This window comes from Rhinoraja longicauda, chromosome 29, assembly GCF_053455715.1.
Source record: "Rhinoraja longicauda isolate Sanriku21f chromosome 29, sRhiLon1.1, whole genome shotgun sequence".
NCBI lineage: Eukaryota > Metazoa > Chordata > Chondrichthyes > Rajiformes > Arhynchobatidae > Rhinoraja > Rhinoraja longicauda.
The window spans coordinates 2998725-3024709 of NC_135981.1; the positions used below are offsets into that span (position 1 = coordinate 2998725).

At 46.4% G+C, this 25985-nt stretch overlaps 1 protein-coding gene across 2 annotated transcripts in view; it reads left to right on the forward strand.

The window, feature by feature from the left end:
- Window positions 1-10924: 10924 nt before the first annotated feature.
- Window positions 10925-25985, forward strand: part of socs7 (suppressor of cytokine signaling 7) — a 51503-nt gene continuing 36442 nt past the window's right edge. For both annotated transcript variants that reach the window (XM_078424474.1, XM_078424475.1), the window contains exon 1: window positions 10925-12367. In XM_078424474.1, the coding sequence (XP_078280600.1) occupies window positions 11337-12367 (1031 nt within the window). In that variant the 5' untranslated portion in view covers window positions 10925-11336. The remainder of the gene's footprint in view (window positions 12368-25985) is intronic.

The window sequence follows — 25985 nt, forward strand, 5'->3', positions numbered from 1 at the left end:
CTCAGAGAATAAATGAGTCTCGTCACAGTTAATGAGAGAGGACATCAAAGGTGGCACATCCTTCGAGGCAATGGGGAAAAAAAGGATTTGTATCTGAACTTGTGAACGAAATGGAGATTAGGAAAATGAAACGGTCATTAAAAAGTGAAGGTACTGAATATTCATAAACCAAAGGGACAAGATGGAATATGTCCAGGAATACATAATGAAATGGGGCCAGAGCTCTGGCTGGAAACTTTCTGTCCTGCATTCAGCGCTTGAGGTAGTTCCAAACAATTAGAAACAGCCAGAATATAATCTTGCGAAGCATTTTAACATTATCTTGCCTTCTATAACAGGAAATACATTTGAGATTATGCAAGATAATTTATAAAAATACATTAGTCAAGCCAGTAGTTTGAAGTCAAAATCAGCTTTTGATAGCAAAGTCCCTGCCTAACAAATTTAATGGAATTCTTTTGAACAGACAAACTGGATGCCTGTAATGTTATGGATGTTAGATTTTTGATTCTCAGTATGTATTTAACAAAATCTTTCATAAGATGTTTGGCTAAAATGTGAGGAAAATATAAATTTGTTATGACACTGGTTAAATAACAAGGAACATTGGGCAGCATTGATGCCCATTCGAACTTGACCACAGGCTAATGGATAGTTGCATAGTTATGAAACAATTTAACGTTAAAAGCTCAGCATTGAAGTAAGGATGTTTACATGATTTTCTATCATTCATTTTAATGAATACAAATTAGCGACAATTGATTGAAAGACACAGCATGGAAACCTGCCCTTCAGCCCGCCGAGTCCACGCCGACCAACCATCGCCCATTCACATTAGTTTCTGCTATCCCACTTTCACGTCCACTCCCTCCGCTTTAGGAGCAATTTACAGAGGCCAATAAACCTACAAGCCCGCCTGCCTTGGAGATGTGGAAGGAAACCCACGTGGTCACAGGGAGAACATGCAAAATCCACATAGACAGCTCCCGAGGTGAGGATCGAACCGGTGGCTCCGGTGCTGTGAAGCAGCAGCTCCACCAGCTGCGCCACCCCCTAGTTTATCCCGTGTAGGAAAGAACTGCAGATGCTGGTTTAAATCGAAGGTAGACACAAAATGCTGGAGTTACTCAGCGGGTCAGGCAGCATCTCTGGAGAAACGTCACCCATCCCTTCTCTCCAGAGATGCTGCCTGGTCCGCTGAGTTACTCCAGCATTTTGTGTCTACCCTAGTTTATCCCAGTGGATACGGCTTTACAAGCACTGACTGCACATTTGTGACATGCACCCTTACATAAGTGTGTGCAGTAGTTGAAGGGGGAAATGTTGCACAACCACGAGTAAATAGCAAGTGCGACATTGATCACAAGTTTTATCAACAGTTAATGTCGTTTCATGACCCGTATTATGTGGCCAACTGTACTGTGAGTTGCAACATTATCTTGTGTAGAACTTCCGGGGACCATCTATCACCCTGGAGAGACCCATAATTAGAATAATGTAATCCTGCCACTCGCTGTAATTGAAGAAAGTGTTTATTTTACTGTGAAGTAATAACAATTTTACAGCATTAGCAGAGGCTTGATGTCAGAATTGCTGGTTTATGAAGCCAGTACGTGTACAGTGAAAAGCTTTTGTTGCGCGCTAACCAGTCAGCGGAAAGACAATACATGATTACAATCGAGCCATCCACAGTGTACAGATACGTGATGAAGTGAATAACGTTCAGTGCAAGATAAAGTCAGTAGAGTCCGATCAAAGGTAGTTTGAGGGCCTCCAACGAGGGGATTGGAGACTACGGGAATTAGACACAATGCCTGAGTTGGAATTCTGGCTGCAGTTCCTCCCAATGGGACTTGCACCAAGATTCAGCGAGCCGTGTGATTCAATTGCTATCATGCACGGTGGAACAAATAGAGCTGCCCAAGCAAGTGAATCCCCAAGCAAGTGGTTTGTACAAACGATGGAGACGGTGGAAGGAAGACTTCATCACGCTGTCTTGTGAGCTGCCTCTTGCAGATAAACCAGCACAGATTGAAGTAACAATCTTATTCCATCCCACTGATCTCAAAGAGAGACAATTGTACCACATCATAAACCCATCAAACGAGACCCTGGAGAATGCGTTGGGTGTCTTATAATACACAGCACAACCTGCCTAGAAATGAAACAGCTGACCATTATCAATTCTTCACTCATAATTAGGAAGGGTAGTGGACGCAGATACCACAGTAGCATTTAAGAGGCTTGTAGATGGGCACATGGTTATGCAGGGAATGGAGGGATGTGGATCATCTGCCGGCAGAGGGGATTACATAGAAACATGGCAAATAGGTGCAGGAGTAGGCCATTCGGCCCTTTGAGCCTGCACCGCCATTCAATATGATCATGGCTGATCATCCAACTCAGTATCCCGTACCTGTCTTCTCTCCATACCCCCTGATCCCTTTAGCCACAAGGGCCACATCTAACTCCCTCTTAAATATAGCCAATGAACTGGCCTCAACTACCTTCTGTGGCAGAGAATTCCAGATTCACCACTCTGTGTGAAAAAAAACGTTCTCATCTCGGTCCTAAAAGACTTCCCCCTTATCCTTAAATTGTGACCCCTTGTTCTGGACTTCCCCAACATCGGGAACAATCTTCCTGCATCTAGCCTGTCCAACCCCTTAAGAATTTTGTAAGTTTCTATAAGATTCCCCCCTCAATCTTCTAAAATTCCAGCGAGTACAAGACGTCTATCCAGTCTTTCTTCATATGAAAGTCCTGCCATCCCAGGAATCAATCTGGTGAACCTTCTCTGTACTCCCTCTATGGCAAGAATGTCTTTCCTCAGATTAGGAGACCAAAACTGTACGCAATACTCCAGGTGTGGTCTCACCAATGCCCTGTACAACTGCAGCAGAACCTCCCTGCTCCTATACTCAAATCCCCTCGCTATGAATGCTAACATACCATTCGCTTTCTTCACTGCCTGCTGCACCTGCATGCCTACTTTCAATGACTGGTGCACCACGACACCCAGGTCTCGTTGTATCTCCCCTTCTCCTAATCGGCCACCATTCAGATAATAGTCTGCTTTCCTGTTCGTGCCACCAAATCTCACATTTATCCACATTATACTGCATCTGCCATCCATTTGCCCACTCACCTAATCTATCCAAGTTACGGTGGCGCAGCGGTAGAGTTGCCGCCCTACATCATCAGAGACCCCGGTTCGATCCTGACTATGGGTGCTGTCTGTACAGAGTTTGTACGTTCTCCCCGTGACCTACGTGGGTATTCCCCGGGTGCTCCAGTTTCCTCCCACACTCCAAAGACATACAGGTTTGTAGGTGAATTGGCTTGAGTAAAAATTATAAATTGTCCTATTGTGTAGGATAGTGTTATAGTGTGCAGGGTGATGGCTGGTCGGCGCGGACTCGGTGGGCCAAAGGGTCTGTTTCCATTCTGTATCTCTAAACTAAATTAGTGTAAGAAAATAACTGCAGATGGTGGTACAAATGGAAGGTATTTATTCACAAAACGTTGGAGTAACTCAGCAGGTCAGGCAGCATCTCAGGAGAGAAGGAATGGGCGACGTTTCGGGTCTGAAGGGTCTCGACCCGAAACGTCACCCATTCCTTCTCTCCTGAGATCCTTCTCTCCTGACCTGCTGAGTTACTCCAGCATTTTGTGAATAAATACCTTCTAAACTAAATTAGTTTAACTTGGCATCATGTTCAGCACGGACATTGTGGGCCGAAGGGCCTGTCCCTGTGCTGTACTCTACTATGTTCTTTCAAAGTGCCTTCTTAAGCGACACAGCCTGGGATGAATCAGTCTCACACTGAAAGTGAGACGAAAAGATTTTGCTTTTGAGAATAACTTTTCTGTTTTCATGAAAGATCAAATGATTTTAAATGCCTGCGCTGCCTGGAACGGGCATTGCTTGTGACATAAACTCCAGTGCACAGGAGTTGTTATTGTGTAAACTTCTGCATTGTGATATTTTGGGCTTTCCTCCAGCTTTTCAAATGGCAATTTATGTTAAACAGTTTGCAATTTCAGTTCAGAAAGTTATACAAATTTCTTATGTTAGTTTATTATCTCAGGGTAGCCAAAAAATATTACAAAAATGTGAATGCACACACATTATGTTAGTGTAACTAATGGTAATTGTTGGAGCAGTGTATGAAATATCATTCAGTAGGTATATGGTGGCCCTAAAACTGAGTCTTCAGCTCTCTGTAGCCTACAGCTATTTCTCAGAAATATTCTACTCAGGAACGGCACACTTGCGCAGGGGTAAGAGTTGTTCACTTACAGCGCCAGAGACCCGGGTTTGATCCTGACTACGGGTGCTGTCTGTGCAGAGTTTGTGCGTTCTGCCTGTGACCACATAGGTTTTCTCCGGTTGCTCCGGATTCCTCCCACATCACAACGATGTGCGGGTTTGGAGGTTAACTGGCTTTGGTAAATTGTCCCCAGTGTGTTGGATAGAACTGGTGTATGGGTGATTGTTGGTCAGCATGGACCTGGTGGGCCGAAGGGCCTGTTTCCACGCTGTATCTCTGAAACTAAAAAACAACTTTAAATCAGATATATTCTTTTCTTTGAAAGTTGGCCTCTCCACCCATTGATTTTTTCTCTCCTAGTCTAGTTCATTTTCCTTTTCATCCTCTAGTCTCTCTCCTGTGATCTGTCCTCTCCCCTCCTGGCGTTTCCTCTCGCCATCCATGTCCCTTCATTTCTAGGTCACTATACACTTGGTTATTTAGGACAAGATGTTAGATCTTTCCCCTCTCTCAGCTGGGCATTAAAAAAAATTCCCATGCCACCATTCTGAAGAAAACGCAAGGTCTTGGTTAAATATTAATTCCTCGTGCAACATCACAAAGACAGATTACCCCAGGCGACCATCCCAGGATGATTGAGGATGATTGCCAGAACCACTGAGAAACCCGGCATATTTACCACACAAAGATGTGAATGCACAGAGTCATTTTCCCAGGGTGGGCACTTCAAGAACTAGAGGGCTTAGGTTTATGGTGAGAGGGGAAAAGTTTAATAGGGACCTTTTTCACTCAGTGGGTGGGGAGTATACGGAACGGGTCGCCAAAGCATTGAAGCAGGTGAAATAACAAAACCTTAAAAGGCTTTGGACTGGGACATGGATAGGAAAGGTTGAGATAAATATGGGCCAAATGAAGGTAAAGGGTCTAGCCTAGATGAGTTGGGCTGAAGGGCCTGATTCTGTTGTATGCCTCTATAAAGATGACTTAAAAATGGAAGAAATAGACTTTAAGTAAACTTAAATATAGTGTGTGAAGAAGGGTCTCGACCCAAAATGTCACCTATTCATTTTCTCCAGAATGCTGCCTGACCCGCTGAGTTACTCCAGCATTTGGTGTCTATCTTCGGTGTGAACAAGCACCTGCAGTTCCTTCCTACACATTAAAAATTGAAGTTTCATGTTTTTTACCTGCAGAGCGAGGCTCTGAACACTGTCTCAGAAGGCACCATAATGTAATGTCAACACAGCCCCCCCCCCTGTTGCAGGCAGCATCGTTTGAAACAGCCATCAGAATAAAGCAAATGTATTTATTCACAAAATGCTGGAGTAACTCAGCGGGTCAGGCAGCATCTCAGGAGAGAAGGAATGGGTGACGTTTCCAGTCTGAGGAAGGGTCTCGACCCGAAACATCACCCATTCCTTCTCTCCTGAGATGCTGCCTGACCTGCTGAGTTATTCAAGCATTTTGTGAATAAATACCTTCGTTTTGTACCAGCATCTGCAGTTATTTTCTTTCACTATCAGAATAAAGCAGATAACTTTGGGCCAGAGTTATTTCCCAGTTCCTGATTACAGTGTAGATTAAAGATTTTGAAGCCATTTTAACTGATTTCCTGATAGTCAATAGGCTTTGCTGGATTCAGATATAAACTCCAGGGGTTAACCCCCAAATTCCTAGCAATATATAAAATGCCAAATATCAACTGTGATTTCCTTACAAATATACAGATTTAGTGCAACATATAAAAGAGCTTATTTAAAAAATGTACAGCTATTGAGTAGAGGAGCAAAGAGGTCCTCCTGCAGTTGTACAGGGCCCGAGTGAGACCGCACCTGGAGTACTTTGTGTAGTTTTGGTCTCCAAATTTGAGGACGGATATTCTTGCTATTGAGGGCGTGCAGCGTAGGTTTACTAGGTTAATTCCCGGAATGGCGGGACTGTCATATGTTGAAAGACTGGAAAGCAAAGAGTGGGGATAAATGGGTCCCTTTCGGAATGGCAGGCAGTGACCAGTGGGGTACCGCAAGGTTCGGTGCTGGGACCCCAGCTATTCACGATATACATTAATGACTTAGACGAAGGGATTAAAAGTACCATTAGCAAATTTGCAGATGATACTAAGTTGGGGGGTAGTGTGAATTGTGAGGAAGATGCAATAAGGCTGCAGGGTGACTTGGACAGGTTGTGTGAGTGGGCGGATACATGGCAGATGCAGTTTAATGTAGATAAGTGTGAGGTTATTCACTTTGGAAGTAAGAATAGAAAGGCAGATTATTATCTGAATGGTGTCAAGTTAGGAGGAGGGGGAGTTCAACGAGATCTGGGTGTCCTAGTGCATCAGTCAATGAAAGGAAGCATGCAGGTTCAGCAGGCAGTGAAGAAAGCCAATGGAATGTTGGCCTTCGTAACAAGAGGAGTTGAGTATAGGAGCAAAGAGGTCCTTCTACAGTTGTACCGGGCCCTGGTGAGACCGCACCTGGAGTACTGTGTGCAGTTTTGGTCTCCAAATTTGAGGAAGGATATTCTTGCTATGGAGGGCGTGCAGCATAGGTTCACTAGGTTAATTCCCGGAATGGCGGGACTGTCGTATGTTGAAAGGCTGGAGCGATTGGGCTTGTATACACTGGAATTTAGAAGGATGAGGGGGGATCTTATTGAAACATATAAGATAATTAGGGGATTGGACACATTAGAGGCAGAGAACATGTTCCCAATGTTGGGGGAGTCCAGAACAAGGGGCCACAGTTTGAGAATAAGGGGTAGGCCATTTAGAACGGAGATGAGGAAGAACTTTTTCAGTCAGAGGGTGGTGAAGGTGTGGAATTCTCTGCCTCAGAAGGCAGTGGAGGCCAGTTCGTTGGATGCTTTCAAGAGAGAGCTGGATAGAGCTCTTAAGGATAGCGGAGTGAGGGGGTATGGGGAGAAGGCAGGAACGGGGTACTGATTGAGAGTGATCAGCCATGATCGCATTGAATGGCGGTGCTGGCTCGAAGGGCTGAATGGCCTACTCCTGCACCTATTGTCTATTGTCTATTGTCTATTGTATACACTTGAATTTAGAAGGATGAGAGGGGATCTTATCGAAACATAAGATTATTATGGGGTTGGACACGTTGGAGACAGGAAACATGTTCCCAATGTTGGGGGGGTTCAGAACAAGGGGCCACAGTTTAAGAATAAGGGGTAGGCCATTCAGAACGGAGAAGAGGAAAAACGTTTTCAGTCGGAGAGTTGTAAATCTGTGGAATTCTCTGCCTCAGAAGGCAGTGGAGGCCAATTCTCTGAATGCATTCAAGAGAGAGCTAGATAGAGCTCTTAATGATAGCAGAGTCAGGGGGTATGGGGAAAAGGCAGGAACGGGTACTGATTGAGAATGATCAGCCATGATCACATTGAATGGTGGTGCTGGCTCGAAGGGCCGAATGGCCTACTTCTGCACCTATTGTCTATTGTCTATTTATCTAGAATACCCATAACCCAGCTGGGGGCAATGCCAGTTCATTTAAATGTTTAAGGGATAACAATTTCTTACAAAACTGGAAACAGCCAATTGCTAGTGTGTACAAAATGCAAAACTGTTAAAACGTGACCTTTCATTTCGGCCAAGAAATTAGCTTGGTGTTAGTTTGAAGCGCCTTGCAGGTTTTATTTAAGATATCTGCGTGAGATTGTTTTTGTTCGCCTTTGTATTTATTCACAAGAGCTTGTGGCTGGGAATTCACCTGGGATTTTGTTTTGACTCGCTTGACCTACAGAACTGTAGCGCACATATATTGGGCGGAGACTGTGTTGAAATTGCGGAAGTATTAGTGGGTGTGGTTTTAAAACAGCGGGCAATGTATTTTATGAAGATGTGGGTCTTTTTATTTCGCTTGTGTGTTCCTTCAGTCCTGGGACAGACGGCTGACAGGTAACACACGTTATCAACAAACAAAGGTAGACACAAAATGCTGGAGTAACTCAGCGGGACAGGCAACGTCTCTGGAGAGAAGGAATGGGTGACGTTTCGGGTCGAGAGGTCTCGTCCCGAAACGTCACCCATTCCTTCTCCCCAGAGACGCTGCCTGGCCCGCTGAGTTACTCCAGCATTTTGTGTCTACCTTCGATTTAAACCAGCATGTGCAGTTCTTTCCTACACACCTTTTCAACAAAAACCTTACGTAGCCATATTAACTAAAACGCATGCTCTAAAACTACAAGGTGCTTCAAAACAACACGAAATGAATTTCCTGCTTGACATTAAAGGTCACATGTTAACTATTCGAAAATTTTCACACACGAGCGACCGCTGTTTCCAGTTTCGTTAGAAATAGTTAGTTCTCAAAGCATGCCAATGATTCATGTCCTCGAGAGATACTGCCTGACTTGCTGAATCGTCCAGCACTTTTTGTACCGCGCAAGATTCTAACAGCTGCAGTTCCATGTGTCTCCAAAAACATTTCAATGTTCCGTTAGAAATTGTTAACCCGTAAAACATTTCAATGCTTCGTTAGAAATTGTCAGTGGTTGGTTGGTTAGAAATTGTTAACCCTTAAAACGTTTCAAAGCTTCGTTAGAAATTGTCAGCGGTTGGTTAGAAATTGTTAACCCTTAAAACATTTCAAGAGTCAAGAATGTCTAATTGTCATTTGTATCGACAGCAGAAGCATACCAGGCATGCAAGCACAATCCTCAGAGATCTAAAAAGATGCCTCTTGTCCAAAGTATGGAAATCGAGAACCAGAGGACAGGTTTAAACGGGGGAGGGATTTAATAGGAACCCGACAGGTAACTTTTTCACACAAAGGATGGTGGGTGTATGAAACAAGCTGTCGGAGGAGGTAGTTGTGGCAGGTACTATCCAAACATTTAGAAAGGTGCATGGATAGGTCAGGTTTAGAGGGCAATGGATCAAACGCAGGCAGGTGGGACTAGTGCAGATGGGACATGTTGACCGGTGTGGGCAAGTTGGGCAGAAGGACCTGTTTACACGCTGTATGACTCTATCTATATATAGACAATAGACAATAGGTGCAGGAGGAGGCCATTCGGCCCTTCGAGCCAGCACCGCCATTCAATGTGATCATGGCTGATCATTCTCAATCAGTACCCCGTTCCTGCCTTCTCCCCATACCCCCTGACTCCACTATCCTTAAGAGCTAAATCTAGCTCTCTCTTGAGTGGGTAAATGTAAAAATTGTCCCTAGTGGGTGTAGGATAGTGTTAATGTACGGGGATCACTGGGCGGCACGGACTTGGAGGGCCGAAAAGGCCTGTTTCCGGCTGTAGATATATGATATGATAATAATAAACAAAAAATCAACTAATCAATGACTCCAATACGTGCAAATAAGCCCGAGGTCCTTAATGCAACAAAAGACAATCTGAATGATTGGGAGTCTGAAGAAGGGTCCCGACCCGAAACGTCACCAATCTTTTTTCTCCAGAGATGCTGCCTGACCCTTTGAGTTACTCCAGCATTTTGTATCGAGAGACAATCAATTCAATGGTTGGTTAGAAATTGTTAGCCCTTAAATGATTTCACTGGTTGGAAGAAACTGTTAGACCATAAAACATTTCAATGTTTCATTAGAAATTGTTAGCCCTTATAACATTTCAATGGTTGGTTAGAAATTGTTAGCCCTTAAAATATTTCAATGTTTCGTTGGAGATTCTTAACCTTTATAACATTTCAATGTGTAGGAAGGAGCCGCAGATGCTGGTTTAAACCGAAGATAGACACAAAAAGCTGGAGTAACTCAGCGTGTCAGGCAGCATCTCTGGAGAAACTGGATATGTGACGTTTCGGGTCGAGACTCTTCTTCAATGGTTGGTTAGAAATAGTTAGTCCATAAAACATTTCAATGTTTCATTAAATATTGTCAGCCGATACAACATTTCTGAAGTGTCTCGACCTGAAACGTCACCCATTCCTTCTTTCCAGAGATGCTGCCTGTCCCGCTGAGTAACTCCAGCATTTTGTGCCTATCTTCGGTTTAAACCAGCATCTACAGTTCCTTCTTACATAACATTTCAATGGTTGGTTAGAAGCTATTAGCTCTTAAAACTGTTCAATGTTTCATTAGAAATTGTTAACCCTTGCAATATTTCAATGGTTGGTTACAAAATTGTTAGCCCTTATAACATTGCAATCTTTGGTTAGAAATTGTTAGCTTTTATAATATTTCGGTGTCTCATGAGAAATTGTTAGCCCTTAGTACACACGTGTGAGTGGGATGGGCTGGCTCACAGTGGCAAGCAAAGATGATAGAGCACAGAGCTTGACCACTCGATATCTTTGGTGGCAAGTGGTGTGTGTATGTGGGCAGGTAAATAGTTAATGCAACAATCGGGCTGCCCACGGACAGAGAGAGACGGGCAGAGAGAGAGGAGAGGAGGGGGAGAGATAGAGAGAGAGGAAGAGTGGAGTTAATGCAACAATCGGACAGCCCACAGAGAGAGAGAGAGAGAGAGAGAGAGAGAGAGAGAGAGAGGGAGAGGAGTGAAGAGGGAGGGAGGAGAGAGAAGAGAGTGAGAGAGGAGTTAATGCAACATTCGGGCAGCCCACAGACGGAGAGGGGGAGGCAGAGAGGAGAGGGAGAGGGGGAGGGAGAGGAGAGGGGGAGGAAGAGAGAGAGGAGAGAGAGAGAGGAGTTAATGCAACATTCGGGCAACCCACAGACAGAGAGAGAGAGAGAGGAGTGAAGAGGGAGGGAGAGAGGAGAGGAGGAGGGAGGGAGAGAGAGAGAAGGAGGGAGAGAGAGGGAGAGAGAAGGAGAGAGAGAGAGAGAGAAGAGTTAATGCAATATTCGGGCAGCCCACAGACAGAGAGAGAGAAAGAAAAGTGAAGAGGGAGGGAGAGAGGAGACGAGGAGGGAGAGATAGAGAGAGAGAAAGAAAAGTGAAGAGGGAGGGAGAGAGGAGACGAGGAGGGAGAGATAGAGAGAGAGAGAGAGAGAGAGAGGAGTTAATGCAACATTCGGGCAGCCCACAGACGGAGAGGCAGAGAGAGAGAGAGAGGCAGAGAGAGAGAGGGGAAGAGAGAGAGAGAGGAAGAGAGAGAGAGAGAGAGGAGAGGGCAACATGAATCCGCAGGCTGCGGCTGGCTTCGTGTTGCTGCACGTTGTGTCCCCGGACCTGCAGGAGGGGGGGGAGGGGGAGGAGGAGGCGGTGATGGCGGCGGTGGCGGTCTCGGGCTCGGGGCTGACGTTGAAGCCTCTGCCCTTCGGTCTGAGCAGCCGCCGCCCGGGCCAGGCCGCACTACTACAGGATGCCGCCTGCCGGCTCCAGCAGCTGGAGATGGAGATGGAGCTGCCCGGCGCCAAAGCAGGAGGAGCGAGGCCGCAGCTGATGGTGTTCCGTAACTTGGCGCCAACGGCGGCTGTGTCCGCGGGCATCGAGCCGGAGCCGGGGGGCAGCGACAGGCCCAAAGCCTCGGCCTCTCCCGGCCTCTGCCCCCGGCACCGCCACTGCTCGGGCCGGGCCCGCGGACAGCAGCGCGTCTCCGACCTGGCGCGGGACTTCGGCGACTTCACGGTGGGGCCGGGCCGTGAGGGATGTCCGGCCGAGGCGGGCTGCGAGTGTCCGTGTCCGGGCCTAGGCCTGGGGCTGGAGTTGGGCCTGGCCGCCGCATCGGGCCCCGGTAGCCGGCCTCCCCCCGCTGAGGAGACGAGCGACGCGGTGCTGGTGCTGGGCGCCATGGTGCAGGAGGATGAGGAGGATGAGGAGGAGGAGGAGGATGAGGAGGAGGAGGAGGAGAGGCCCGGGGCCGAGCTGGAGGCCGAGGCCGAGGCGGTGGACGGGCCTGGCGACCACTGCCCGCTCCGGCTGCTGTGCCGGGCCCACCTGGGCGGAGAGACTCAGCAGGCCCCGGCCACAGCCTCGGCCTCTCCCAGCGCCGCCGCCGCCCCCAGCGCCGCCCCCCCGGGCCCGGGGGACCACGACGACCCGCTGGCCGGACACCGCCCTCGGAGGAGCTCGCTGAGGAGCCGACTCACCAAACTCTTCCGTGCCCGCAGCTGTAACGGGGCGGCGGAGCCCGGGGCCAAGCGGCACTCGGTACAGCTACACGGCCCGCTGGACGGGGCGCCGCCGGCCGAGGGCCCGGACACCAGGTACCTACCGTCTACTAGCTCGCCCTGAGACCCTTCGGGCCGTCAGAGCCCTTCCTGCCGCTGGAGATCATGTCCCTGAGACCCACTGTATGTAGAGCAGAGGCATCCAGGAGAGATGCTGCCTGGCCCGCTGAGTTATTCCAGCATGTTGTGTCTTATCTAGGAGCACAGCTACATGGCCCCCTGAATGTGGCATCGCAGGTAGATAAGGTCCATTACCTGCTGTGTCTTATCTAGGAGCACAGCTACATGGTCCCCTGAATGTGGCATCGCAGTTAGATAAGGTCCATTAACCTGCTGTGCCTTATCTAGGAGCACAGCTACATGGCCCCCTGAATGTGGCATCGCAGGTAGATAAGGTCCATTACCTGCTGTGTCTTATCTAGGAGCACAGCTACATGGTCCCCTGAATGTGGCATCGCAGTTAGATAAGGTCCATTGACCTGATGTGTCTTATCTAGGAGCACAGCTACATGGTCCCCTGAATGTGGCATCGCAGGTAGATAAGGTCCATTACGTGCTGTGTCTTATCTAGGAGCACAGCTACATGAACCCCTGAATCTGGCATCGCAGGTAGATAAGGTTCATTACCTGCTGTGTCTTATCTAGGAACATAGCTACATGGCTCCCTGAATGTGACATAGGTAGTTAAGGTCCATTGACCTTCATCATTCATGGTAGACACAAAATGCTGGAGTAACTCAGCGGGTCAGGCAGCATCTCGGGAGACGTTTCGGGTCGAGACCCTTCTTCAGACTGGTGGTAGAGTTGGAGGGCAGGAGGAATCATTCTTGGTATTGAGTTGAGAATGTGGACGCAAGGAACTGCAGATGTTGGTTTTAAGCAAAAACACACTGTCCTTGAGTAACTCATCGGGTCAGTCAGCATCTCTGGAAGACAGAATCTGAAGAGGGTGCAGGAAGGAATTGCAGCTGCTGGTTTACACCGAAGATAGACACAAAATGTTGGAGTAACGCTGCAGGTGAGGTAGCATCTCTGGAGAAAAGGAATAGGTGACGTTTTGGGTCCAAAGAAGGGTACCCGGGTACTGAAATGAGTCTGAAGAGGGGTCTCGAACCAAAACGTCACCTATTCATTTTCTCCAGAGATGCTACCTCACCTGCAGAGTTACTCCAACATTTTGTGTCTTATTTAGTGAAATGAAACATCGCCTATCCATGTCTTCCAGAGTCTGGCCCTGACTTGAACCACGCCTTCCAGAGATGCTGAGTTTTACTCAAGGACTTTATAATTGAGCAGAGAAGTTGGATTGTGGTGGGGACGAACTTATGTTCAGTTTTAGTCACCCTGCAATAGTAAGGATGTCATTGAAGTTGGTAAGGGTGCAGAAAAGATTTACGAAGATGTTGCCAAGACTTAACAGTTTGCTGTAGGGAGTGTTTGACTCAAGAGTTTAATCAGGATAGGACTTTATTGCTTGGAGGTTCAAGAGCCCAAGGGGTGCTCTTATAATTGTATAAAATCATGAGGGGAATAAGGTGAATGCACTGTCTTTTACACAAGGTAAGGGAATCAAGAACTAGGCAACATAGTTTAAAGTGAAAGGGGAAAGATGTAATAGAAATCTGAGGGGAATGTTTTCAACACACTGTGGTGGAATGAGCTGCCTGGGGTAAGTGAGACAGGTACTACAGAAGCATTTAAAAAACATTTAGACTGGTACATTGATAGGAAAGGTGTCGAGGGATGTGGGCCAGACATGGGTAAATGTTATTAGTTTAGATGCGGCAACTTGTTCAGCATGGACTGGTTGGGCTGAAGGGGCTGTTTCCATGTTGTATGACTCTATGACACTGGGCTGGCGGTCCCAACCAGTGGTGGGGTCTTTCTGACGAAGTAGTAGACGGAATCCCAATCTAGTCCTTTGAGCAGATGCAGGAGATAGCAGGTGTTCATCCATTCCTTCCACCAATAGACAATAGGTGCAGGGGTAGGCCATTCGGCACTTTGAGCCAGCATTGCTGCCTGCTTGCTGAGTTCCTCCAACACTGTTTTGCTGAAGATTTCAGCATCTGCTGTTCTTGTGTCTTTGTCCTCAATGTTGTGTAGTCATTTACCCCACTGTTGTTCCTTGGCACGTTTAAGATCGACAACCTTGGTCAGGTTTTTGGCCAGGATATACCGCTGCGTTTGCCACTACATGCAGCAATGTGCTACACAGAACAGTACAGCATAGGATCAGTCCCTCTGGCCCACAATGTCTGTGTCAAAAATTATGCCATGTTAAACTAACCTCCTCAACCATATCCCTTAATTCCCCGTATATTCACCTCCCTATCTAAAAGCCGCTTAAATGGGCCCATCGTATCCGCCTCCACCACCATCCCTGGTAGCGCGTTCCGTGCCTCTACCACTCTCTCTGTAACAACAACGCTGGCCCTGCACATCTCCTTTAAGCTTTGCCCCCCTCGCCTTAAAGCTAGGTCCCTGACTCTTTTGACATTTCCACCCCGGGGAAGAAGGTGGTGACTGATGTGCCACTCTATGCCACTGCACGCAGCAAAATGGTGCATTTACCATTTCTATCTCATCCGCTGCAGTGGACGTTGAACCATTCAGAACGAGATGGAGCAGGTTCCATATAAACGCAAGCCTTTTTGTTTGATGGAGACGTCACTTTTCAGTTGCAATGCTTATGGATCCATCGCCAGAGGTGGTAATGGGGGAGGTTGTGAATTGAAAGTTATCACAAAGGCTATGACGGTGTTATTGTAACAGTACTTCAGATCTGTTCAGAATAGTCAAACGGTTACAATACAGTGAATGGGGAGAAATTGTTTCCTGTGCTAAGAGAGTCGATAATGAGAGGAAGCAAGTTTAAGGTGTCTGGCACAGGAGATATCTCATACATACTGTGTAGTGAGTTGTAATTTGGAACACTGAGTGCATGAAAGGGAAATAAATGTAGATTGCATATTATTCAGAAGAGGCAGCGTAAAAGTTGAAAGGGAAAAAATGGAGATGTGGAGAAATTACAGGAAATGGGATTAATTGGAGCTCTCCTGAAGAGGCAATACATTGGACTACATGTCCACCCTTGCTGCATCTTTCAGCGATTCGTTGGCAAAGCCCTGTGGAACAGCTGTGTTTTCATGATGATCTCATGCACTGTCTCCACTCCAAACAAACCTGTCACCTGCAGGAAAGCTGTCAGATTTCAGCAACAAGAGTTTTGTATTTAATCCAGCAACGAAAAGCCAACCAGGCTGGATTTTCAGTTTAGTTTAGAGGTACAGTGCGGAAACGGGCCCTTTGGCCCACTTCGCCGACCAGCGATCCCTGCACTTTAACACTATCCTACACGCACTCAGGACAATTTACAATTAGACCATGTCAATCTACCTACAAACCTGAACGTCTTTGAATTGTGGGAGGAAAGCAGAGATCCCGGAGAAAACCCACGCAGGAGAACGTACAAACTCCATGCAGACAGCACCCGTAGTCAGTATCAAACCTGGGTCTCTGGTGCTGTAAGGCAGCAATCTACCACTGCGCCACCGTGCCACAGGGTGAAAAGTAGCCCGGGCAGTAGCTTGGCAGAGACAGAAGTAATGTTTTGGGTCAAAGGACAGTTGTCAAACACTTAATGTTAATTAAGTCGATGGCCATAAATTTGGCAAAGAATCAGGCTGAAAGCTTGAGAGAGGTGAGCGTTTGTGGATGGAATTATAGCACTTGGGTAGACACAGAAGAGTTGCTTCAGTCTGAAGAAGAGTCCAGGCCTGAAACATCACCTATTCTTGTTCTCCTGGCATGCTGCCTGACCTGTGGAGCTTCGCCAGCACTCTGTGTCTTCATGAGTTCCTTCTCTATTAGTTACAGCAAATGACACTTTTTTTAAAAGCTGCAGATGCTAGAAATCTAAACTTAAACGGATTATGTTGGAAATATGCAAAAGGGAAGGTTCTTTGCTGTGGAATGTTACCTCTGTTTCTCTTTCCACGGAGGTGGCCTGACCTACTGGGTATATGCGCCATTTTCTGCCTTTAAAAACAATGGTGAACAACAGCTTGTAGTTGTAGCAGTGCACATATTGTGGAGGGTGGGGATGGGGGAGTGGAGGCAGAGCCGGAGTTAAGGAGGGGTGACTTCACAAAGGGATTTGATAATGCGGGGTGGAGAACGAGGGCTGAAAAATAAGCTGCTTCTGCAAACTAGCTGAAGGAACCTTCTGAGTATCCCTTGTGTGAGTGAAGGAGATTCATGTACACAAAATGGTCCATTTTCAGCATCTTACCAGTGCATTTCTGCAAGTAGTGCAGGAAAAAAATAAAAGCTGGTGAACCATTTGCATTCTTGCACCTCCACAATGACAATTTTCTCTTCAAAGTTGGGTGTGGGCCTGGCTGTAACTTCCTTCTCCAGACGTGGGCAGTAACAGCGCCTTGGTATTTACTACTGTGAGTTTGGACTAGTGTGTGGCGTGGTACTGGCATCGCACATACACAGACCAATGTAATAGTGGTGGCCTTGGGCTCTCTTTCCTGAAGGACACTGCTGTATCTTTTTTTAACAACAGCTTTTGTGCTCATTCCTGTGGTGTCAGCTCACCAAGGAGAAGGTTTGTGCTATCCATTTCCATCTGGCAGAGCATGGGTTTTATTGAATTTGATTTGTGGAATCAATTCTGGAAGGAGAGTGTTTTGTAAGGAATTGGCCGTGATAAGTCTGAGCATGGAGCTGTTGAATTGTGACGATCCACCTGATTTATTAATGTTCTCTGGAGAAAAGGTCTGTGGCTTCTTACTTGGTTGGGTCAATGTGTGCCACCTGTTGTCTCTTAACTGCCCATTGAAGTGGACAAACAAGCCTCTTAGATGAATTCTTTCCCCATTATTACCGTATCACTTAGGAGTCCATTTCAGCCCATTTAGCGTAAGTAGGATCACTGATCAATACAGTTTTCCTGTAATGTGCGTGTAGGAAGGAACTACAGATGCTGGTTCAAACCGAAGATAGACACAAAATGCTGGAGAAACTCAGCGGGACAGGCAGCATGTCTGGAGAGAAGGACTGGGTGACGTTTCGTGTCTGAAGAAGGGTCTCAACCCGAAATATCACCCATTCCTTCTCTCCCGAGATGCTGCCTGTCCCGCTGAGTTGCTCCAGCTTTTTGTGTCTGTTTCCTGTAACATGTTATCGTCAGCTCTGTCCACGTTTCATCACTCACCGGTGGTATGCTCGGGGCATTTTACAGTTGCCAATAACAGCTCTCCTGGGAGGAAGTGAGAGGGGGAAGTAACTGGGGGAAATCCCACACGACCACAGAGGAAAATATGGAAAGTCCACAAGGCACCGCCCGTGGTCAGGATTGAACCTGGGTCGCTGGAGCTCTTTGTGCCACAGTGATGTAGAAGTTGCAGCAGATTTCCACAAAGATAAATGGATTCTCGGGGCCATAAAGGGAAGGGCAGTACCAGCCTACTTTGCCAATGATATCTATAACATGAGAATTGAGAGAGATGTCGCTCTGATGGGACATTAACTCTTGCTCGTCCAATACCCTAAATTCTGAGCAATGGAACTCCCTTGTTCCCATTGAGCTGAGTGCACATTACCTGCATTGAAAGTGCTGCTCTGCCAGTTAATGGTTGAACAATTGTAATCAAGCTCCATGGTTTACTTGGAAAGGCAATCCAATCCAAAATATCACCTATCCATCTTCTCCAAGGATACTGCCTGACCCGCTGAGTTACTCCAGCACTTTGTGTCTTTCCGTGGTAAATGAGCATCTGCAGTTCCTTGTTTCTATCCATAGATTCCTTGGTCTCTGTAGTTCACCTGGTTGACTTTCCTATTACTCAGACCTGCGGCAGTGCACATTGTTACTGCCTTGCTCAACTGAGATCAACGTCTGAAGAAGGGCCTCGACCTGAAACGTCACCCATTGCTTTTCTCCAGAGATGTTGGCTGTAACAGAGATGTTGGCTGTAACTCTGGATCTTTGGATTAATCAATTTGCTGGAATGTTTAGGAAGGAACTGCGGATACTAGTTTAAAGCAGATAGACACAAAAACTGGAGTAACTCAGCGGGTCAGTGAGGATCTCTGGAGAGAAGGAATGGGTGACGTTTCGGGTCGAGACCCTTCTTCAGGTCGACCCAAAACGTCACCTATTCTCTCCAGAGATGTTGCTTGTACCGCTGAGTTACTCCAGCATTTTGTGTCGACCTTCAACTGAGACCAACCTGGCCAGAGTTTATTGAGGTTATGACATTTTATCGTAGTTGTATATAGTTTTTCAAGGTAATCTGCATATGACTCTGGATTGATGTGATTATATGGGATAAGAAAAGCTCTTGCGCCTTTGGACAGTCTATGTTGTAGAAGGCATTTCATATCTGAAAGCAGCAATGATTGGAAATTGTCTGTACATATATTGAGTTTGTAAACATTGGAAGGAGTGCTGTCGTAAATTGGATGCTGCAACACCTGTCTCTATCTCTCCCTAAGATGCTCTAAAATAATTCAAGTAGATGATTGCTTTATTAAATGAAATAACCTGAACAGAACCAGACGGCTTGTTGAGCCATATGATTCAAAATCGTGATATAATTTAAAGTTTGGGGTGTCTAGATGTTGGGTGCTGAGTGTAGTTAGTTTAGTTATTGTCATGTGTGCAGACGCACAGTGAAACATTTGTTGATTGCTATTCAATCAGCGGAAAGACTACACATGATTACAACCAAACCTTCCACAATGTACAGGTACAGGATAAGGGGAATAACGATAGACACAAGATGCTAGAGTATCTCAGAGGGTCGGGGAACACCTCTGGAGGAAAGGAATAGGTAACCCTTGAGTTCTGACCCAAAACGCACTTATTCACTTTCTCCAGAGATGCTGCCTAACTCGCTGAGTAACTCCAGCATTTTGTGTCTATGGTGTAAACCAGCATCTGCATTGTTTAGTGGTAGGTAAAGTCCAATTTCAAGTTAATCCAAGGATCTCCCATGAGGTAGATGGGCGATCAGGACCGCTCTCTTGCTGGTAATAGGATGGTTCAGTCGCCTGATAACAGCAGGGGAGAAACTGTCCCTGAGTCTGTCAGTGTGCCTGTTTAATCAATGGTTCTTTTGGTTGAAGTAAAATTAAGTATTGAGAAGGGGATGGGATTCTGGGATTTCAATTCAAGGAAGGAAAACCGAAATAATCTGGCAAGGACACATTACCTTGTTGCTATGGATATAATATAGATTTTCAAAAATAATACAAATGAGTTAATGATCCCCATAGCTTATTGGGCATGTTATTTACAGAGCTATCAGATAGAAGATATCAAGAGTGTTTTTGTCATATGAACCGAAACAGTGAAATTTTTACTTGCTGAAGCTTTACAAACACATTGAATGCAACAACAACAAATAAATATACAATAAATGATCAGTTATTCTACATTAACCAGACTGTGGCAGTGCAAGAACCAAAGTTTGTAGAGATTGGCACGTTCCTTGGGTGGCTTAGAGGTAGAGTTGCTTCCTTACCGCGCCGGAGACCCGGGTTCGATCCTGACCATGGGCGCTGTCTGTACGGAGTTTGTACGTTCTCCCTGTGACTGTGGGTTTTTTCCGGGTGCTCTGGTTTCCTCCCACACTCCACAGAAGTACAGGTTTGTAGGTTAATTGGCTTCAGTGAAAATTGTAAATTGTCGCTAGTGTGTGGGAGTGTAACGGGGGTCGCTGGTCGGCGGGGTCTCGGTGAGCTGAAGTGCCTGTTGCTGCACTGTATCTAAACCTAAGGATTGGGTATGGACAATTAGACCATCTCAAGATCCAGTGACATCAGGGATAGATATCAACCGAAAAAAAGAAACTGGGCATTAGCTAGCTCTGTGCTCATGGTGATACCACTGGTGCTATGAATTACAACTTCAAGCGGTGATTTTGAAAATCCAGACCCTCAGTGTGGCTATTTGTTTTGTAGAAAGGACTGTTACGTTTATGGTTCTGAGCTGTCATGAACTATCGTGCGCGTTGTTATTTTGTAGAATGAGGGAGGATGATGATCATCGAGATTTGTACTTTCAATCATTACACTGTTATTGGAAAATTTTGATCCCATCTATAACCCGTGGCTTATTTGAACTTGCCTAGTCTCGTTTATCCATGTCTCCTGTGACCACACCAGCAAAGCTTCAGATATCAATTTTTATCATCGTCCAATCCTTCATACCTTTTCTGTTGTGTTGCGTTTTCTCCGCTGTTATAAATCTATTTAAAGGATGATTCTGGAGTCTTGAGAATTCCCCACTTGTTTCATTGCTTGGGAACTGTGGGTTGGACATCCAAATCCCCTCTCATTGACCTCTTCATATTTAAAAAAAATCTGCCTTGGGCATTCACTGAAGAATTTTGGTTACCTGGTCTAGTATCTCCCTGTGTAGGAAGGAACTGCAGATGGTGGTTTATACTGAAGACAGACGCAGAGTACTGGAGTAACTTAGTGGGTCAGGCAACATCTCTGGAGGTAATGGATAGGTGATGTTTCGGGTCGAAACCCTTCTTCAGACTGAAAGTAGATGGGGGGGAACTGGAGGTAGGAAAGGCCTAACTCGTACCTCCATTTCCCCCCCCCCCCACCTTGAGTCTGAAGAAGGGTTCCGACCCGAAACGTCACCTATCCATGTCCTCCAGAGATGCTACCTGACCCCCTGAGTTACTCCAGCATTTTGTGTGTTTTTGTGCAAACCATCACCTGCAGTTTCTTGTCTCCATTATTAACTGGCCACGGAAATCAAGAACTTGGCAACAGATTAAGCATTTAAAATATTTTGATAATATTTAGATAAGGCTTCTGAAAGAGTGAGCTGGATAAACAATGGTGTAAAATGTTAATTAAATCTTGCGTTTCAATGGCATCTTATGATTTGTAAAAACACTCCGCTGGTCATTTTTGTCTCCATTTACATTAGCTGGCTGTGTGTACACATGAGATGTGATAACAAAGAACTGCAGATGCTGGTTTATACAACAGATAGACGCACAGTTCTGGAGTAACTCGGCAGGCGAAGCAGCATCACTGAAGAAAAAGGATGGATGATGTTTTGGCTCGGAACCATTCTTCAGTATGAGACGTCACCCATCGTTTTTCTCCAGAGATGCTGCCTGACCCGCCCGTGAGTTACTCCAGCACTTTGTGTCTATCTTCCACAAATTGGAGGTAGGCACAAAATGCTGGATTAACTCCGGCGGTCGGGCAGCATCTCTGGAGAGAAGGAATGGGTGGCGTTTCGGGTCGAGACCGTTATTCGGCCTCGCCCCCTCCCCTGACATCAGTCCGAAGAAGGGTCTTGACCCGAAATGTCACCCATTCCTTCTCTCCCGAGATGCTGCCTGACCCGCTGAGTTACTCCAGCATTATGTGTCCACCTTCGATTTAAACCATCATCTGTAGTTTTTTTTCCTTGCACAAATTGGATGTTGTTTCTGAGTGCTAGTTCCCCACTCTGAGATGGCGGTGAAGTGCTTTTAGACATCTTGGCGTCATGAAAGGGAAATACGCAGTTATGGTTTTGTAGCACCTGGGCTAATTGCCATTCAACCTTTTAAATTGTGTCTGGAGTTTACAGCCACGTGCAGATTGGCTGAAGTGGGGAAGTGGTTAAACATGTTGCATGCCTTGGAACATCAGGCTTCTCTGAAATGGAAAAATAGAGGATTTTTTTTAGATTTTAGAGATACAGCGCAGAAACAGGCCCTTCGGCCCACCGGGTCCGCGCCGCCCAGCGATCCCCGCACATTAACACTGTCCTACACCCACTAGGGACAATTTTTACATTTGCCCAGCCAGTTAACCTACAAACCTGTACGTCTTTGGCTTGTGGGAGGAAACCAAAGATCTCGGAGAAAACCCACGCAGGTCACGGGGAGAACGTACAAACTCCGTACAGACGGCGCCCGTAGTCAGGATCGAACCTGAGTCTCCGGTGCTGCATTCGCTGTAAGGCAGCAACTCTACCGCTGCGCCACCGTGCCGCAGTTGGTAAGGCTGTGGATTTGGGTGAGCAAGCTTTCCTGCTTGCTGAGGGGACCCACCTAAGTATATCTTGCAGAGGCTGTCGACCCTGTTATCCATGTCCAGCCGAATGGTTGTCAGAGACAGCAAATGCCCAACGTGACGGCACCCATTGATTACCACTGTTACAGCTAGACTGTGCTGGTTGTAAAGTCGTGGTGAATTGGAAGGATGGGGAGAGAGAGGGAGCCAGCAGGAAGGTAGCGTGCTCTGATAATTGGCAGCAGAACCGGGGGGGGGGGGGGGGGAGGTGAGGTGAGAGAAGGGTAATTTCTCTTCACCAATAAGGTTATTTGGATCTGGAAAACCCGCAGTAGATGTAGACTCTTGAGTCTGAAGAAGGGTCTCGACCCAAAACGTCGCCCATTCCTTCTATCCAGAGATGCTGCCTGTCCCGCTGTTACTCCAGCATTTCGTGTCTCCATCTTCGGTGTCAACCAGCATCTGCCGTTCCTTCCTATGCAGATTCAATACTGGCTTTAAAACAATAATCGGTGAAGACGGTAAATTTATACGACGGCTGAAGGGTAGGAAGAGAGGATTGGGACTAATTGGAGGGTTGTCTGATAGGAAAGGCACAGTCTCACCAGGCCAAGTGAGCCCTCCCCGTGCCGTGTGTTCCTCGAGCAGATTCTAAAGGTTGAATTTCACACTGAGCATTTCTAAATTGGCAGCAGTGTCTTTCCTTGCTCTCATCCCTGATCCTTCAAAGCCCCATGGGAAATTAATTGGGGAGGAGGCAGTTGCTTCAGATGGTTTTCGCAGCTTAATCTGATTTAATTCAGGGTAAAGTGTGGCGAAACGACACAAACATCTCTCACATAATCACCCTGGAGTTGACCTTGAGGGTCAAAGTGAGTTGTTTATGGAGTGGATAATGTAGTCGCTATGAATTTACAAATTCATATAAACAATGATGGACTACACAGGCCCTCGGTTCTTTGTGGTCTGATGTGCAAAATTTATAGCATTATATCGTGGCACAGAAGGTGGCTTATTGGCCCATCTAATATGCACTGCCTACTTTTATAAAAAGCAAGCCGGCTAATCATTTCATTTTGAAGGAGTTTGTGCCAGATACTTGTGTTCCGGGACTCTGGGAGTGCACTGATTGCTAGGGCCTGCAGTTTTCAATGCCGGTGGAAGATGTGGCCCATAATTGCTCATTGTTCTGAAGCCTGTTCTGCCGTGTGAGGCAAATTTAAATCATTTTGTTTTGAACATGCACAGAATTGCTTGGTGAATTGCAGACAATCAAATTGCCAGGGCACTTATCAATCGGTAGTTTTTGCCCACATAGCTCCCTGTAATCTTTCATTAAGGCTGTGTAAAATTCCAGGGCTGACTTCGCTAACTACCAATAAATTTCCAATGATTTGAAAAGGAAATAAAGACTTGCACTGGCTATTGCTTTTAATACCCTTGGAGCATTGCAAATTTGCTTTGTAATGTATCCCAAATGTCTAAAATCAGTAGGTGCCTAACAGTAGTTTGGGGAGGGGAAATCAGACAAATTCCACCTCACCAACCCCCCCCCCCCCCCCCCCCCCCGCCAACCTAGTCTAACGGATTATTTGATTGACAATCCTGTACATAACCTACCTTTTTAAACTTTGATCACCACCCTAGCTAGAAATGGTGTAGGAATTCACTGACTCTGCTTTCAGGCATCACACTTTACATACCTTTTCAATCTTTCCTGGTTAAGACTAAAGGTTATAGTCTTATTTGGTTTAGAGATACAGCATGGAAACAGGCCCTTCGGCCCACTGTGCTGGCGTCGGCCGTACGCCAACACTAGTCCTATACACCAGGAACAGTTTACAATTTTACCGAAGCTAATTAACCCCTACAAACCTGTACATCTTTGGAGTGGGGAGGAAACTGGAGCACCCGGAGAAAACCCACGTGGCCACAGGGAAAACCCATGTGGCGCAGTGAAAATGTACAAACTCCATACAGACAGCTCCCATAGTCTGGATTGAACCCGGGTCTCTGGCGCTGTAAGGCTGCGACTCTTCCACTGCAACACTGTGCCGCCCCCAATAGCTTTTGTGAACGTTATCACATTTGGAGCTTGCTGTTACCATGTACCCCTTGTGTTGCTTGGTGGCACAGATGACATGTTTGTGAGGTGTTCTTGGAGTAGCTTGGGCGAGTAGCTGAAGTACATTTGTACATTCTGCATCTGTTATCAGAGATGAGTGCGTATGGTAGTGGTGTTTGCAAGATGCCAAACAAATGGCCTGCCATTTCCTGGGGAGAAGCCATCTGCTTCAGACGCCTGGTTGTATCTCTGCTGATACATGGACTCTTCTATCTCTCTCTCACTGTCCTAAAGCAACATGAGGTTGGAGTAGACAAAGGATCATAATATCATAAGTGATGGGAGCTGAATTAGGCCATTCGACTCATCAAGTCTACTCTGTCATTCAATCATGGCTGATCTATCTCTCCCTCCGAACCCCATTCTCCTGCCTTCTTCCCATAACCTCTGACACCCGTCCTAATCAAAGAATCTATTTATCTTTGGCTTAAAAATATTCACCGACTTGGACCCCCCAACCTTCTGTGGCAAAGAATTCCACAGATTCACTAAAGAAATTCCTCCTCATCTCCTTCCTAAAAGAACGTCCTTTAATTCTGAGGCTATGACCTCTAGTCCTAGACTCTCCCACTAGTGGAAACATCCTCTCCACATCCACTCTACCCAAGCCTTTCACTATTTTGTACGTTTCAACGAGGTCCCCCCTCATGGAGATGGAATAGAGTAGAGGAACCTGAGGGGTAACTTTTTCACACAAAGGGTGGTTGGTGTGTGGAACGAGCTGCCAGTGGATGTAATGGAGACAGGTACTATTGCAACGTTTAAGAAACATTTGGACTGGTACATAGATAGGACAGGTTTAGAGGTATATGGGCCAAATGCAGGCAGGTGGGACTAGTGTAGATGGGACATGTTGGCCAGTGTGGGCAAGTTGGGCTGAAGGGCCTGTTTCCATGCTGTAAGACTCTATAACTAGATTCTTATCTGGGGATTTTCTTGTCGAGGATTCCAGGGAATAGAGTTTTTCAACATTACCAAAGCCACATTTGACAGATGAGAACCCCTTGCTTTTGATCGCTCAAAATGGCTGAGGAAGACCTAAGGTCTTGGGCACCTCTGTTCCCTTTGTAAGTGTGTGGGTGACCAACTGCAGGAGCGGAAGACCTCCCTGAACCTGCTCCATCATCCTTCTCCTGCCCCTCTGTGGCACAGCCTGTGAGTCCCATGTGTTCCTCACAGGCCAGATTGAAACCGTAGGACTGAAGAGGAAACCACAAGGGCCTGTTTGAGAAGAAACCTAGAGAACATCATTAACTCTAATTACGCCCTAAACTGTCTCGAAGTCATGAAGCAAGATAAAATAAAGGCTGGTAGACACAAAATGCTGGAGTAACTCGGCGGGTCAGGCAGCATCTCCCGAGAGAAGGAATGGGTGACGTTTTGGGTCGAGACCCTCCTTCAGACCGAAGAAGGGTCTCCGCCTGAAAGTTCACCCATTCCTTCTCTCCAGAGATGCTGCCTGACCCCACTGAGTTA